This window comes from Hemibagrus wyckioides, linkage group LG23 (assembly GCF_019097595.1).
Source record: "Hemibagrus wyckioides isolate EC202008001 linkage group LG23, SWU_Hwy_1.0, whole genome shotgun sequence".
Taxonomy (NCBI): domain Eukaryota; kingdom Metazoa; phylum Chordata; class Actinopteri; order Siluriformes; family Bagridae; genus Hemibagrus; species Hemibagrus wyckioides.
In genome coordinates, this window is record NC_080732.1 from 14,571,850 (window position 1) to 14,588,315 (window position 16,466).

The 16,466-nt window shown below is 40.0% G+C and overlaps 1 protein-coding gene across 1 annotated transcript in view; it reads right to left on the minus strand.

Annotated features, from left to right (window-relative positions):
* Positions 1-15,302, minus strand: part of rnf144b (ring finger protein 144B) — a 29,299-nt gene extending 13,997 nt beyond the window's left edge. Inside the window, exons 1-4 of the mRNA XM_058376866.1 lie at positions 15,145-15,302; positions 10,189-10,389; positions 9,052-9,156; positions 8,317-8,377 (exon numbers count right to left, since the gene is read on the minus strand). Coding sequence (XP_058232849.1) covers positions 8,317-8,377; positions 9,052-9,156; positions 10,189-10,317 — 295 coding nt within the window. The 5' untranslated portion in view covers positions 10,318-10,389; positions 15,145-15,302. The remainder of the gene's footprint in view (positions 1-8,316; positions 8,378-9,051; positions 9,157-10,188; positions 10,390-15,144) is intronic.
* Positions 15,303-16,466: the final 1,164 nt, after the last annotated feature.

Genomic DNA, 16,466 nt, shown 5'->3' on the forward strand with positions numbered 1-16,466 from the left:
CGTCTGTTGGATCGGATCACACGGGCCAGCCTTCACTCCCCAAATGCATCAATGAGCCTTGGCCGTCCATGACCCTGTCGCCGGTTCACCACTGTTCCTACCTTTGACCACTTTTGATAGATACTGACCACTGCATACCAGGAACACCCCACAAGAGCTGCAGTTTTGGAGATGCTCTGATCCAGTTGTCTAGCCATCACAATTTGGCCCTTCCAAATCTTTACACTTGCTCAATTTCACATCAATTTGAGGACCAAATGTTCACTTGCTGCCTAATATATCCCACCCACTAAGAGGTGCCATGATGAGGAGATCATTAGTGTTATTCACCTCACCTGTCAGTGATCAGAATGTTATGCCTGATCAATGTAAGTAGTTATCCAATTAGACAATCATGAGGCATCAGCACAGTGTATAACATCATGCAGATACAGATCTACAAGTCTGTTTCTCTTTTACCAGTCTTCAGCTGTCTAGTGTGGGTGAGACTGTGCCCATGATAGCCTCAGATTCTTGTTGTTGGCTGACAGAAGCAGAACCTGATGTGGTCTTCTGTTCAATCCACTGCATTTTCTTTATATTTTGTGCATGATGAGATGCTTTTCGGCTGAGTGATTATATGGGTAACTATATCCTTCTTGTCAGTTAGAAACCATTTTTACTCGGATCTCTCTTAGCAACGTGACGTTTTCTGTCACTCCCTCAATGCTTAATGTTTTCCTCACATCATTCTGCGTAAACACTAGAGATTGTTATGTGTAAAAATTCCACATGTATCCCAGCAATTATAGAAATACTCAATACTCAAACCAACCCATTCCACTAGAAGCACATTTGTGATGTCAGGCACTGATATTGGATGAGAAGGTCTGTTTCGAAGTCTCCGCTCTAATTCATCCCAAAGGTGTTCTATCAGGTTGAGGTCAGGACTCTGTGCAGTTCCTCCACACCAAACTTTACAACTTTACTTTACAACTTAGTACAACTTTAGTACCTCATATTAATTTTTATTGTTATGATGTAATACAAAATATCCGATGCCAAAAAGTGAACAGAAAATGTAAAAACACAGGACAGCATCCACATTCATACACACACCTATATACACACATTACAGCAGGTGAAGCAGACACCCATCAAAAACCCGTGGTCTGGAAACCGAAGGGACATCGATCAAATCTGTAGAACGTATTTCATGTAGCTTGTGTTCATATTTATATTTATATATATATACACTGGTTATAGTTAAAGCCCTGCCATGAGTTTCCTTAAACACAATATAAACACAACTTCCATGGCACAACATAAACATACATTTTTGCATGGACTGAAAACAGGCCCATGGACGTGTGTTCCTTTCTTAAAGTTGGATATTTTTGCATAATACAATGGAAGGCGAAAGAAAAACCACCAAAACACCAGGCACTGGAGAAATGAGGCACTTTAGCGCCTGGCAGAAACGACACAGGTTTTTGGCATGTGACAGCGCAGATGGAGGACTGCAGGAAACTACAGTACTGTAGACGAGAGCAGTTGTTTCCCGAAGACGTTACGCTGCCGGATTTGTTGTCTTTGTCTCTTTTGTTGCCTTCTTCTTCTTTTTCTTCTCGTTCCTCTTGTGCCAGGGCTTGCACACGCAGCACAGGATGCATGGAGAGGCCAAGAGCAGCAGAGGAGATGTCACCACCACGATGATGCTCACGCCCACGAGGATGCCTGCCACCTAGAAATACATCCCAAATGTAACCTACTCATGACACTACGACACAAGCACAAGCACCGTCTTTGATCATTTTAAAGATGCAGTTTGCAAGATATTTCTATAATAATAATAATAATAATAATAATAATAATAATAATAATAATAATAATAACAATAATTCTATTTTAATTTTAACACATTAAAAAATGATTATTCATATTAATTTAATATCATTAATAATCCTATTATAATCTTAACACATTTTTAAAAAAATAAACTGATTATAAATATTGATTTTTAATTTAATTAGATCATTAATAATCCTTTTATAATTTTAACACTTTTTTTAATTAAAAATATTGATATTAATTTAATAATATAATTAATAATCCTATTATAATTTTAACACATTTAAAAAAATAAATAAACCGATTATAAATATTGATGTTAATTTATTTCAGGATCTCCTTTTCTCTTTATTTTTATTTACAGCCCAGAAATAATCTCCGTAATCACAAGGTAAAAGAGATTATCTTGTTTTTCTCTCTCTCTCTCTCTCTCTCTCTCTCTCTCTCTCTCTCTCTCTCACACTGTCTCATTGTTTGCTTGACTACATCTCTAACTCTCATACACCTCTAATGAGTACTCCAGTCACTATGTTTACTTTGTGGATGTGTCGGTTCTTCCTAATGTCTCAGTCTTGTTTACAGTCACACGGTAGAAAACTTTCATTATTGTCACCTGATTTTAGTTTTTCAGAAACACAAATATCTGAGCTCTTGGTATTGTTTGTGTTGCTGTATTTGCAGAGACACGGATAACCAACTGAACTTTATTGGGAACTCCCCCCATCCTAGGGGCGTGGCTTACTCAGTAGCGGTCTCATGAGATATCACAGCAGGTATCACACGATGGTTAATACTGGTCAGATCCTGACAAACCTCTCAGACTCAGGGACAGGGAAAGACATGATCTCTAACATCTTTCATGTACACATCTTTCATAAAGGTAAGAACAGGCTCAGACGCTGCTGTGTGTGTGTGTGTGTGTGTGTGTGTGTGTGTGTCTGTAGGATTTCTCTGTAAAAACCTGACCTATGCTACGGGATGCTCCTGGAGTTTGGAGTCCACTACATTCCCACCTAATACAACCCTTAAAGGAGATGTTCAACAACAGCCTGCCTTGTTACTACCAAATACACATCCTGTACAGTAAACAGAGCTGGAGAACAGATTCACCACGTGCAGTTCATTTGAGAAATTTTCGACGTACCTGGGTCCTGTTCCACATGACCGAAGCTCTGGAATGTCCTAACTTATTACGGCAGGGACCTTTATCGTAGTGTCTCAGGAAAATGTCCCCCTGGAAAACACGAGCACGGGTTCATACTGTGAACTGCGGCAATTTTTTTTTAACGTATGAAAACCTCTTTGGTCGAAGAGAAAACCAGTGCTTACATCTAGATTCTGCAGACAGTACCAGCAGAAGGTGTGTTTGCAGCTCTTACACAACATCTGGGCACAGCCCTGATTGCGCTCGATGTACACTCCACACTTGGGACACTGTTTAATGACCGGGTCTGAGTCCACACTGGCCTGAGCACTGTACAGAGCAGAAAACACAGCTTTATCCACACGCTCAATCTTCTAATTCTAATGGGGGCTTAGAAAATGCACTACAAGAAATAATACATTAAAAACCATGTGATAGTTACCTTTATTAAATGAAATCATTAAGCTAAATAAAGAGAGATAAATAAAGAGAGCATTTAAAGGAGCAGTTTGTGGGTTACAGCTTTCTAAAAATGAAAAATCTGACCTGTTTTTGTATATTTTTATAAAAGAGTCATTATTATTGTATATTATATACTGTGTGTATATATTTTTTTTAAATATAGTTGGTTATCTTTTAAGTCTTTTTAAGTCTCTTTATAATATCTCTTATAATTTCAAGTCATCTTGCCATGATATTACCTTTTTTCTTTATCTTTTTCTATCCCTTTGCCGCTATAACCATCTTATCTTATCTTATCTTATCTTATCTTATCTTATCTTATCTTATCTTATCTTATCTTATCTTATCTTATCTTATCTTATCTTATCTTATTTTTTAACCTACATGACTAGTGAGCTGCCTTTAAAGGAAAAAAGAAGAGGGCTGGGCAGAGCAGTTCTGGCTGTGGGTGGAGCTAATTTCAGGGCCAGAAAAATTTTAAAGAGAACTTTAAAAAAATAAAAATAAATAAACTAGCCAGATCCAGTGTATATCAATGTTATCAATGGCTGGTTCTATAATGATAATAATAATAAATCTTTAAAATGTAACAGAAATTCTATAGAGCTAGAATCGCTTTTAACCTTCAAAAACTGCACCTTTAAATAAAAGGATGTACATAATAAGTAAAAAAAAATACATTGGACATATAAGTAATATTCAAATAAATAATAGAACATTATCATAAAAAAGCAAAAAAATGTACTTTATATTTCGGAGCAAATATTATTTTTTGCAGATTGTAAAAAAAAAATAAAAAATACAATAAATAAATAATGATTTGATGCTTTTTGGAAACTCGATCAGCTAATTATAATGCACAGACTTCTACTGTCTTCTGTAAATGAATCCAAATCCAGTGTCAGCAAAACAGCAGAATGATTAAACACATTTAAATAATCTAAAAGCGCTATTTGCTCTATAATAAAGCACACTGGCAGCAGTAACCTGTCGTTGGCAGGCAGCACCACTAGAGGCTGGTGCTGTTGGCAGCTGTGTCCATCCTCCCATAGTTCTTTGCAAGCGTAGCAAAAGACACCGTGGCACGTTGGGCAGAGAATCGGCACCGGTTTACCCTCAGCACCGGGGCTCACGCTGCACACAGCCTGACAATCCAGCACCGGGCACCAGGCCTTACATGGGTCCAGCTGAACACCTGAGAGACGGAGATAGAAAGTCTGTAAAACATTTATACATGAAACCGGTTTCAGTCCTGGTGCACTGAGACCTCTTTGGTAGTCCGAAAGATTCTGACAGAGACTAGAGACAAACTGAGAGTCACACTTCATTGTGTCATTTTTTAACAACATGCTACCTTTCTAGCACATTCTGGTAGTGCCATCTTCTCTTTAGCCTTTATTTATCGGTTCATTACCTCATTTTCTGCTCTGTATTGAGTATAAAGATACTTCACAGTCGACACTTCAATATATAAAAGCCACAATGCATTGTGGGATACATTACTAAGATTGTCCATCGTCTATACCCGATTTATTTCTAATTAGGGGCACGGGGGTCTGCCGGAGCCTATCCCAGCGCACATTGGGCGAAAGGCAGGGGTACAGGTTCACTAAGATTGCATGCTTGGAAATTCAGTCTGTGTAGTACAATCATGTTCACATCCTGTTTATTGTGTATGTAGGAACATTATTTATTTTTTATTAAAAAAAATGCATCTGTGTGGGAGGAGATCGTTTCAGGGCCTGGAAATGTTTAGCAGAAAAAGCCTTAAATGGAAACAAATAGTCATAATAATGGTACATGATGTCAGCTTAGTGTCAGTGTATATATCTGAGCAAGGAAGAATGCAAACAAATATTTTTACTCAATATATTGAGTTTCTGAAATTCTATAAATAAAATCTTGTCATTTATTATGGTTCTACAATTATGGTAGACTTACAGCATCATCATAAATCAGTTTTAATTTAATTTAATTTAATTTAATTTAATTTAATTTAATTTAATTTAATTTAATTTAATTTAATTTAATTTAATTTAGTTTAATTTAGTTTAATTATTTATTTTATTATTATTTTTAATACATTTATACATTATGAACTGCAGCTTTAAAGGAAAAAAAAAACCTAACACAAAGCTAAAAGCAAGCAAATATTTTCCAAAAATAACCGATGATGCTGTCCTCAATTCACGGTTAGTTACATCAACGCGGTTGAAGCTACACCTCTCTTGTGTGAGTGTCTGGACCTTAATAAGCTTTCGCTGTCTTTTCCAGGCTTTGCGGCTGATTCGAGTCTGCTCTCTGTCTCAACACAGTTCCAGCATGTTTACAGAACCAGTGGTTCAGGGAAATACCTCAGCTTTGCCACTGCAAATAAGCTCATTGTCCTGTGCTCTCGGTGGTATTTTGCTAATTACATAATGCTCAGCATGACGTGTGAGCTGGCATACGGGCTGCGACCACAGACACGGTCCGCCCAAGTGGTTTCTCTCATACAGAGCAGCATGGTGTGTAGGATAGTCATTGGCGTGGTTGAAAGGAGCGCTGTTTTGACATGTCACTGCTAAAAGATTCCAATACTGAGAACATTATAATGTTATTAATTCGTCCTGTGTGTTTACCGATCTGTTTGTCTGCACGTCGTTCTACTGAAACTGTGGATCCTGTTAGAAATGTACGATGTTTTGTCCGATAATTTGAAGAAACAGGGATTTTTATTCATTCATTTGCTCATTTTCACACGAATGCCCCAGAAAAACAGGTGAAACAAATATACCAGTGATAGAAATCAGATAAAGACCCTGAAAAGGATCATCCTCACTCAGGACAAGATGAATGCAAGAAAAACCGGAAACCGTGCCAGTCTTTTCAGAAAAGAGCAGAGTCGACTGTATTTTCTGTGAATCCTGAGGTCCTGAGGTGCTTCCAAGTACTTTTTTTTACTTTTTTGTACGAGTCAGCGGAGTAGCAGATTAAATGGAAAAGACACCAACAAGACTTCTCAGGAAGTCGAGCTCAACGCTGGGGCTCAGACTGGACTCGGTGGAGATGGAGGTTGAGAGGAGAACTCTGGCCAAGTTCTCTGTCATCAGCACTGAACCCACCTACGCCTTGCTCTGCAGAGTAAAAGTGAGCAGGAGGATCCTACTGCCTCGGTGCTGAAGTGAACATGATCTGCCAGCTATCAGACTGTATAGCTATATGATTAGATCGCCAGACTAGCACTTCTGCATGGATTTCTGCACCTTCCTCGAGGTGTTAAAGAGGTGTTTTCCGCTCTGTACAGTGCTCAGGCCAGTGCATATTCAGACCCAGTCATCGAACAGTGAGGATTGTACATCGAGCGCAATCAGGAATGTGCCCAGATGTTGTGTAAGAGCTGGAAACACACCTTCTCCATGGTGTTATAACATGTACATGACTGTACACTTGATTTTCTTGCACTTATATCTATTTGTGGTATGGGTGTGGTAGCTTAGTGGTTATGGTGTTGGGCTACTGATTGGAAGGTTGAATCCCAAGACCACCAAGCTGCCTATGCTGGGCCCCTGAGCAAGGCCCTTAACCCTCAATTGTGTACCATCCATCCATCCATTTTCTATACACACTTTATTCCTAATTAGAGATCTGCTGGAGCCTATCCATGCACGCACTGGGCGAAAGGCAGGGGTAAACCCTGGACAGGTCACCAGTCTCATTTGTGTACCATGAGATAAATGGAGTTTTTAAAAATGTATTTTTTATTCAACTCCCTTCTCCTTGTGTATCATCTTTGGTCTGATCCTATATCATCGGTTCTCTCTCATCTCCTGCTTTAACACTGGAATATCCCACCTGGGATTAATAAATCGTTATCTTATCTAATGTAGCCCACCACACAACACCCCCACCCCCACACACTCATTCACACCCTAGAGCCATTTTAAGCTTAACCAGTCTACCTACTGTTATGCTATTAGGAGGTGTTAAAAACATGCCAGGGGGTGAACTGTCGACTGTAAATGGCGTGTGTTATTGTGAGTGTGTGAATGCATGCCGCTCTGTATTGTCCTGTAATGGAGCCTGATTAGGATTAAGTGGTTACTGAAGAATAATAAATGTGTAATTAAGTAATTAAGACTCCTAACAAACTCTGTTACTAACACTGTTGTGAAAAGCATCATAGAGTGAATGTCTAATTCTGTTTTGTAGATAAACATATCACTTTTTCACCCAATTCATGCTGGACAAAACTATACATTGACCAGGCATAACATTATAACCACCTGCCTAATATGATGTTGGTCCCTCTTTTGCTGCCAAAACAGCCCTGACCCGTCCTGTACTGTGTATTCTGACACCTTTCTATCAGAAAGAACCAGCATTAACTTCTTCAGCAATCTGAGAAACAGTAGCTCATCTGTTTATATATGTATATATGAAAATCTTGAAGAGCTAGAGCTTTAGGAAATAAGTGTATAAAAGTATAAAGGCTGATAAGGACGTGATATTTTGTTTTAGTCTAAATGGAGCACCAGCTGGCTAAGTGTGGAAAGTCTGTAGCCTTGTGGGATTTCCTTATGTAAGAACCAACAGGTGGATGGATTCAAGGGCTCTGTTACATTAGCCTGCTTAGCATGCGTCTGGTGGTTTTTTTGGCTTGATCCCTTTTCTTCCCCCTGACAAAACACACACTCAGAAACTGCCAAGTAAAACTGAGCAGGAGGGAGAAAGCGAAAGAAGACTTTTGCCCTTGACTACAGCACAATTCGTGTATGTACCGAAGGCTTTGTGCAGATTCAATGACCTGCTGTGAAATAAACAAGACACAGTACAAACTCTCTCTCTCTCACACACACACACAGACACACACACACATACGCAAACACACACGTACATACCTCTTTCGAATTTGAGCCTCTGGTAGAACTTGACTTGATCACCAGAAGCAAAAGAGGCAATCTGTGTACACAAGGAAATGAAGGAGATAACTAAACAGTAACTATAGCAGCATAATTATTTGACTGAAAAACAAACTCTTAAGTTACACAAGGCTTAGCGAAGCAAAACATGACGACCTGAGGTGTGTGTTGCTGTGTAGCTTTGATCGTGGAAAAAGATTAAGGACAAAAACAGGATGAGAAACAGCTCTCTAAAGCACCAAAGAGTTTCATACACCATTAAACGTAACTACATGAACACTTTACAAAAAAAGCTCAGTTTAAAATATCTAATTATTCCAGTTAAATCTGGCTCTAGCTAATTGGTTCTAGCTAACACCTGAATCATGATAATAATAATAACAATAAGCCACTTGTGAGCTTTCAGACAAATAAAGCTATTTATTTATAAGATACTTAAAAAGTTTTAGAGATTTTATATCTTGATAAGGAATAAATAATCTCGTGAGGTTTAGGTCTGACCTTCTGGGAACTGGTTACTTTGAGGAAAAACGACCGGGGTTTACAAAAACTACAGCTATTTACTCTAGTCTAGCCTAAAGGATTCCTTTTGGTTACAGAGCTTGTGTTTAGGGTTAGACTCAGGTGCAGAGTAGCATGAATGCATGAATATTTCAGTGGAAGATCCTCAAAAGGTTAATAAGACACGTGTGTGTGTGTGTGTGTTTGAGATACCTCAGAGTCCAGCAGAGCTCCAGGATGCTTGCAGGCCACATCAGGGCAGGTGATGGGGGATCCAGCCCCGTCCCTTATGGCCAACTGCACATACTGACGTAAGCACTGTTAATCAGAACACAAAACACACATCGCTCACATCAGCGTCTCTCACATCACACGGCTCTCTCACCTCGTTCTGATCACCCCGAGGTGATAACGACCGGTGATGAATAAATCCAGCCTGGCTGCTCTGAAACAGTTTTCATCACATTATCCTAACAAAGCATCCTAACGACCTGAAACCTTTCAGAGGGAACTTAGAGACGAACCGGTTTGGAGCGCTGGAATGTCAGGTTACCGTATAGACGGGTGTGTGGAAGTGAAGAGTTTAAGAAAGTGATGTGCATCTGAACAGTTTGGGGATGCCAGTGCACAAAGCAAGGCCCATAAAAACATGGATGAGTGAGTGTGTTTATGGGAATTTTTGGACCATTCCTCTAGAAGCGCATTTGTGAGGTCAGGCACTGGTGCTGGACGAGAAGGTCTGGCTCACAGTCTCCGCTCTAATTCATCCCAAAGTTGTTCTATCAGGTTAAGGTCAGGCCTTGCTTTGTGCACCACTCCAAAATGTCTTGTTAAGCTGAAGCATTAAGAGTTCCTTTCACTGGAACTAAGGGGCCGAGCCCAACCCCGGAAAAACAACACCTGAATTCAACTTTTGGCAATATAGTGTATAAAATAGTTTAAAACTAAATCATATTTTATTGAAGTTGGACATTCTGGACAGATTTGTTTATTAGTTCTATAGTTTTACCCTCAGATACAAATCATAAACGTCTAATACAGGAGTCAACAAGACTAAATGAACTACAAGCCTCTTCTTCTATTGCTGGAGACTCCTTCCATAGATGCTACATAAACATCTCCTTCATCAAAGGATAACTTCACCAAATCAGTGATACGTGTGATTTATCTCGTAGCCAGAATGATTCGTCAACACATTCTGACCATATTATAAACTTGCATAAGTCCAGGTGCTCTGTGTCACTACTCTGAAACGCCAACACATGCCTGGCTCACATCACTAGCATTCAATCCAAACCAGTCTTTTCCACATGGGTGAATCTGAGGACGTCTGAGACATCCTGTACTCACCGGGGTACAGAACACGCAGTCACAGGAATGCAGCGTGCTTGTTTCTGATGCAGGACAGTCACTCAAACACAGCCTGCAATAAACCGTGGCCTCTGCTGTCTGGATGGAGGACTCTGAGACGTCAGACATGCTGCTGCTGCTGATGCTGCTGTAGCTCAGTCCCTCAGGTTGAGAAATAACAGAGTGATGTCCTCCATTTTCCTGAAGGACACAAGGAACAAATTAGGTCTGGACAGCACAAATAGCAGTTGAAAGATGTTGTATTAATACAAGGATAATACACAGACTTGTCCTTTGTAGAAATTACAGTTCAACTTTCTAAGCTGTAAAGGAGCAATTCACCCTGAAGGATTTGCAATATGAATCTTTATAATTAACACATGAGCATCCTTTGCATCCAAAGATTTATTTTTTAATAATTTGCTTACTTCCATTGGCATTTTCCCCACAATGCCATTTGACTACCTTATTATGCTGATACCAGTGCCATTAGTGGCTCAAGTAGTAAAGGTTGTTGATCAGAGGATCAGGGTTCAAGCCCCAGCATGGCCAAGCTGCCACTGTTAAGCAACTGAGCAAGGCCCTTAACCCTCACTGCTCCAGGGGTGCTGTATCATAGCTGCCCCTGTGCTCTGACCCCACCCTCCTCAGCTGGGATATGTGAAGAAAATAATTCCACTGTGCTGTAATATATACATGGTAAAAATTCTTCTTTTTAAGCCCTCACTTCATCTCAGAGTGATGCAGCAGTGCTTTAGTCTATCCTCCTCTTGTACACTGCTGCTCAAACAGATCAGCTTCCAAAGCTTCATGCTAATCCCACCCTCACTGCAATCATCTCGTAGCTCGATCACTAACAGTCTCTTAGCCAGTGTCTGTGATGTATGTTTGACAGATATGGAGAAAATATGGAGAAGTGCTTTTGCTTGGATGACATACCGCCATCAAACTAATACTGGCCCAGCCTGGTCAGCATATTACATTTCCTTATTATATTTCCTGCAGTAAAAACATGCCGTTGACTGACATTAAACGGATATGGACACGACGCTAGAATCCAATTTGCCTGAGGCATTTTGTCATTATTCCTGTGGCATCACTTTGCATTGCATAATAAGGGAAAATTCCAATCATCATATCAGTATCAGGTCTTCATCGAGCATCAGTCAGATTTCTGTACAGAGCTCTGAGATCGATACTGTGCTGAAAATGATCGAATGCGATGAGTGAGTCACTAGATTTGACTCACTGACAATGACGCAGGCATAAAAACAGGAAAGACTTAAGAAGATAAGAATAGTGAAGTGATAAGCGCGCAAATATTAAAGCCGTCTTTTTGCAGAAATAGAGACCGTACAGATTGACCTGTATAGTATGTATATTATATAAATAAATTAGCGTGTTATTGAGTCACTAGAGCAAAATTTTATAGGAGCTGTGTGTATTTGCGAGCGTGAGGAAGTCCAGACCCGGTGGATTTCTGGGATTTTAAGGGGCTTAAACAGGGATTTTATGACGACATTAAAGACTTCAGCTTCTTCGTGCCATCTGGCCACAGCACACCTTCTTATCTAACGAGCTGAATGCTGAAATCCGGTGTTGTTGTGGTAGAAACAAATATCTGTGGCCTGCACACTAAGGAGGCCAGACTTCCCTCATGACCAGCATACGGCTGTTTTGCCTCCTTTTCGATAAAAACAAGCGTAGATTCTAAGAAAGAAAGTGAACACCAGAAGAATGCTGTTTGCACAATGACGATCAGCAGAGAAAGGACATGTAAGGAACATCAAATTGTACTTCTGCTACAAAAGAGGAACGTACTAAACTTGATCTAATACAGAGAGGGTTTAAAATACGTCAAACGAAGGAAGTTAAACAGCTGATATTTAAAATGCGCCAAAAATGTAGAACTGGAAGTCGGACAAGTTGCAAGTTTTTCTCAGAGTCACGTACGATGAAGAAAACTCCACCCTGAAACACATAAAATGTGTTTATATCATAATATTTGTGCTAAGCGATTCCAGCGCTAATTTGTTGGCTGCTGCTGTATTTTTGTCATGTGAGAAGGTAGCAGTTTGGTGTAAACATGTTTTAAAGGTAAAGCATTTCGTTATTAGCTCCTCAAACCAAAACGAACGAGAGAGTCTCATTTTCATTTATTTCCCAGCGACATTTATATGAATCGGTACAACTTATACAAATGAGAAATCCATCGGACACAGCGTGGAGAGAGCAAACGTTGAATCAAAGCAGTTTCAGTTCATAGAGTCTCAGTTAGGCCAGTTAGTGACAAAAGCTGATCTAATGGAGCCGAGGGTACAGCTGAGGAGTGTCTCGCCCTTTTGTTGGTGGACAGGCTAATATGAAAATACACAGATCAGGCATAACATTATGAGCACTGAGAGGCTGACCTCATCATGGCACCTGTTAGTGGGTGGGATATATTAGGCAGCAAGTGAAACATTTTGTCCCCAAAGTCGATGTGTTAGAAGCAGGAAAAATGGAGGATTTGAGCGAGTTTGATGAAGGGCCAAATTGTGATGGCTAGACGACTGGATCTCCAAAACTGCAGTTCTTGTGGGGTGTTCCCGGTCTGCAGTGGTCAGTATCTATCAAAAGTGGTCCAAGGAAGGAACAGTGGTGAACCGGCGACAGGGTCATGGGCGGCCAAGGCTCATTGATGCACGTGGGGAGAGAAGGCTGGCCCGTGTGATCCGATCCAACAAACGAGCTACTGTTGCTCAAATTGCTGAAGAAGTTAATGCTGGTTCTGATAGAAAGCTGTCCGAATACACAGTGCATGACGGGTCAGGGCTGTTTTGGCAGCAAAAAAGGGGACCAACACAATATTAGGCAGGTGGTCATAATGGTCATAATGGTCGGTGTAGACTAACCTATCAATAAAAGACGTTTGAACTAAAAAAAAAAAAAGATTCCTTTGAGAGAACAAAATGTTCTGACATGAGTAAAGACATGTTGGCTGTAAAAGTAAATTCTGTGTATCTAGGACAGGTTTATCCGGAGGAACAGTAAAGAAGGTGGTGTTTGGAGCTGAGCCTCGGCCCTGCTCACTGTCTGCAAGCCAAGGCAACTAAATAGGTATCAGTGATAATAACATAATGCTATAATATAGAATAAATCTGGGTTATATAAGCACATGGACGTGATAAAATATGAATAGAAGCAGCTGGTCATAATATCTTATCATGCTTAGCTTATACAGAGCTGATAATGTAGAGTATATAGGCACAAGGGATCATTTATTTATTTTGTACTTCGCTAATGTGTGGAATCGAAGCACGATACACAGACACAATCACTGTGAGCAGCATTAATGACCTACATTATATTCTATTAATAAATATTATATTATTCTCTATTATATTCAAGCACTTACAACACAATATTTTGAGCTTGCCTTTAAAACACTCAGATATCTCTGATTTCAGAATCCAGTGTAGTAACTGAAAATGCCACTTAGAAAAGTTACCTTTAGTGTTTTCATGTAAACATGTCAGTGCACACGAACGCTGTGAACATGACACTGACGATGCCTTCAGGTCTGTTTATTAAAGATGTGGCGAGGGTGGAGTATTAAAATGCTTGATACAGGCTGTAAACATTTAAGGTAACTGAGCCTTTAGACGTTCAGGTTCAGATAAGGAGAAACTTAAGAAGTTTAAGGGTTATTTTCTTCTAAATGAATATCTCTGGCAAAAACGTATGACAGGGTTTATACAGTACATTTTGAGCACAAAACTGACAAGCAAAGAATGAGAAAAACATTAAGGTTTGGCTAGTAATCTGTACTGAGTTCAATTCGTCCATAGGAATGAAATTTGATTATGGTTATTAACCACATTTTGGATTATGAGGGGAAATGAGATGATACGACGTCTGAAAAAGGAAACTAAACTGCACCTTTCCTAGTCTCTTGAATTTGTACATGCTTTGTACATTCCCATAAGGTGCATGTAATGTGTCTTTAAAAGCTTTACTCTAAAACTATTTATAGACTAATTGTGTACCTTTTTAAAGCTACGGTACATTTATGCCTCTAGGTGAAAGACATTATTTAAGGTATTATAGATGTAGGGCACCACCCTGGCGATACTGTTTAGTACGGTTTATTTACTGGAAGTGAAGAAGAAAAAAAGCTTCTCAATAATACACAGCCCAGTTTAACCCATGCAAATGCAAACAGTTAAAAAATGCTGACTATTTCATTTCTAAGTAGATTTTCTTATTTCAGTGATTTCTGAGACAAAGAGAGACATAGTTATTATTATTATTATTTTGACCTTAATATAAAATATAATTGGGCTCAGGCTACTATAGTGAACCTTTAAAATAACTGGATCATAATTTGTTTTTTAGTATAGTATCAAGCTTAATATTCACCCTTCTAGGTAAAACACACATACTACAGATACACAAGATGTACTTTTGAGGGATCCACCCCAGCAACAAGGAAAAGTCCAGTTCAGTAACCTCTTTTTTTTCCTGCAGCTGTCTGTTAAAAATAAATCCTAATGCCATTACAGTTGGTGTGTGTGATAAAGAATTGCACTATATGCAAAAAGGTAGGGGATTAATAGAGCTGATCTGTCTCGTATGGCATAATGGCAGTGCATGAGAACATTCATTCTAGACTCCATGAATCAGCCAGTGGAGCGCGCGCATGTCGGCACACACACACACACACACACACACGCACGCAGTCTCGCGAGTGAAACGCTCTCACCGGATTATTGCATAAGATACCGCAGTCCGAGCACGACGACCCGAAATAGCCTTATTAATGATGACAACCATAAAGATAACGAATATAGAGAAAGGACACCCACCGCTCGTGCACAAGACGCTTCTGAATCGCCGCAGTGATTTGCAGAACACACACACACACACACACACATCAGTTCATACAAGGTGACTTGTTTATTCCCGTGTACTCACTTCAGTTTAGAGCAGGTGTCCAGTCTGTGTCCGTCTCTCTGCTCCCGGTCCTGTGAGTGACGCTTCTCTGTTCCGATGCCGAAAGGTGCGCTGCGTCTTCACGGATCTACTCGCGCACCACTTCCGGCTTCTCCTCCTTTTCCTTCTCCTCCTCCTCCTCCGAGCAGATTAAACAGCTTGAGGATTATTCATCTATTTTAACGGCCTACCGAGTCATGGCCGATAATAATAACATACACTTATTCTGAGGTTTAAATAGCATGTATGTGTGAAAAAAAAAAAAAAAAAAAAAAAAAAAAAAAAATATATATATATATATATATATATATATATATATTTATATAAAATAAGTGTAATTAATAACTGTCAGCATCATAACACCCACTCATTCATCGTTTTCTGTACCACTTATACTGCACAGGGTGACAGGGAACCTTGTGCCTATTACAGTGGCCTCATGGACACTCTGGACAGGGTGCTGACCCATCCACACCCATTTTAAACAGTTTCCCAAACAGCCTACAACGTATGTGTTTGGACTGAGGAAGGAAGCCTGAGAAAACCCCCGGAGCAGAAATCAAACCCTCAACCCTGGTGCTAACCACTAAGCCACCATGTCCCACCATCATAACATTATTATTATTAATATATACCGATCAGGCATAACATTATGACCCTGACCCAACATGCACTGTGTATTCTGGCACCTTTCTATCAGAACCAGCATTAACTTCTTCAGCAATTTGAGCAACAGTAGCTCATCTGTTGGATCGGATCACACGGACCAGCCTTCGTTCCCCACGTGCATCAGTGAGCCTTGGCCGCCCATGACCCTGTCACCGGTTCACCACTGTTCCTTCCTTGGACCACTTTTGATAGATACTGACCACTGCAGACCGGGAACACCTCCACAAGAGCTGCAGTTTTGGAGATGCTCTGATCCAGTCGTTTAGCCATGACATTTTGGTCAAAGTCACTCAAATCCTTACACTTGTCCATTTTTCCTGCTTCTAACACATCAACTTTGAGGACAAAATGTTCACTTGCTGCATAATATATCCCACCCACTAACAGGTGCCATGATGAGGAGATAATCAGTGTTATTCACTTCACACTTCACTGCTCATAATGTAATGCCTGATCGGTTTCTATAGGCTCCTAACCCCCTGACCCCCCCCCCCCAATGATGTCACTGTATGCTGTCATGGTACAATTTCCCTTCACAGCTTAAAAGCCAAAACCTGTTCCTGCATGACAACACCCCTGTGCACAAAGCAAGCTCCATAATGACATGGCTTGCCAAGACTGGAATGGAAGATATC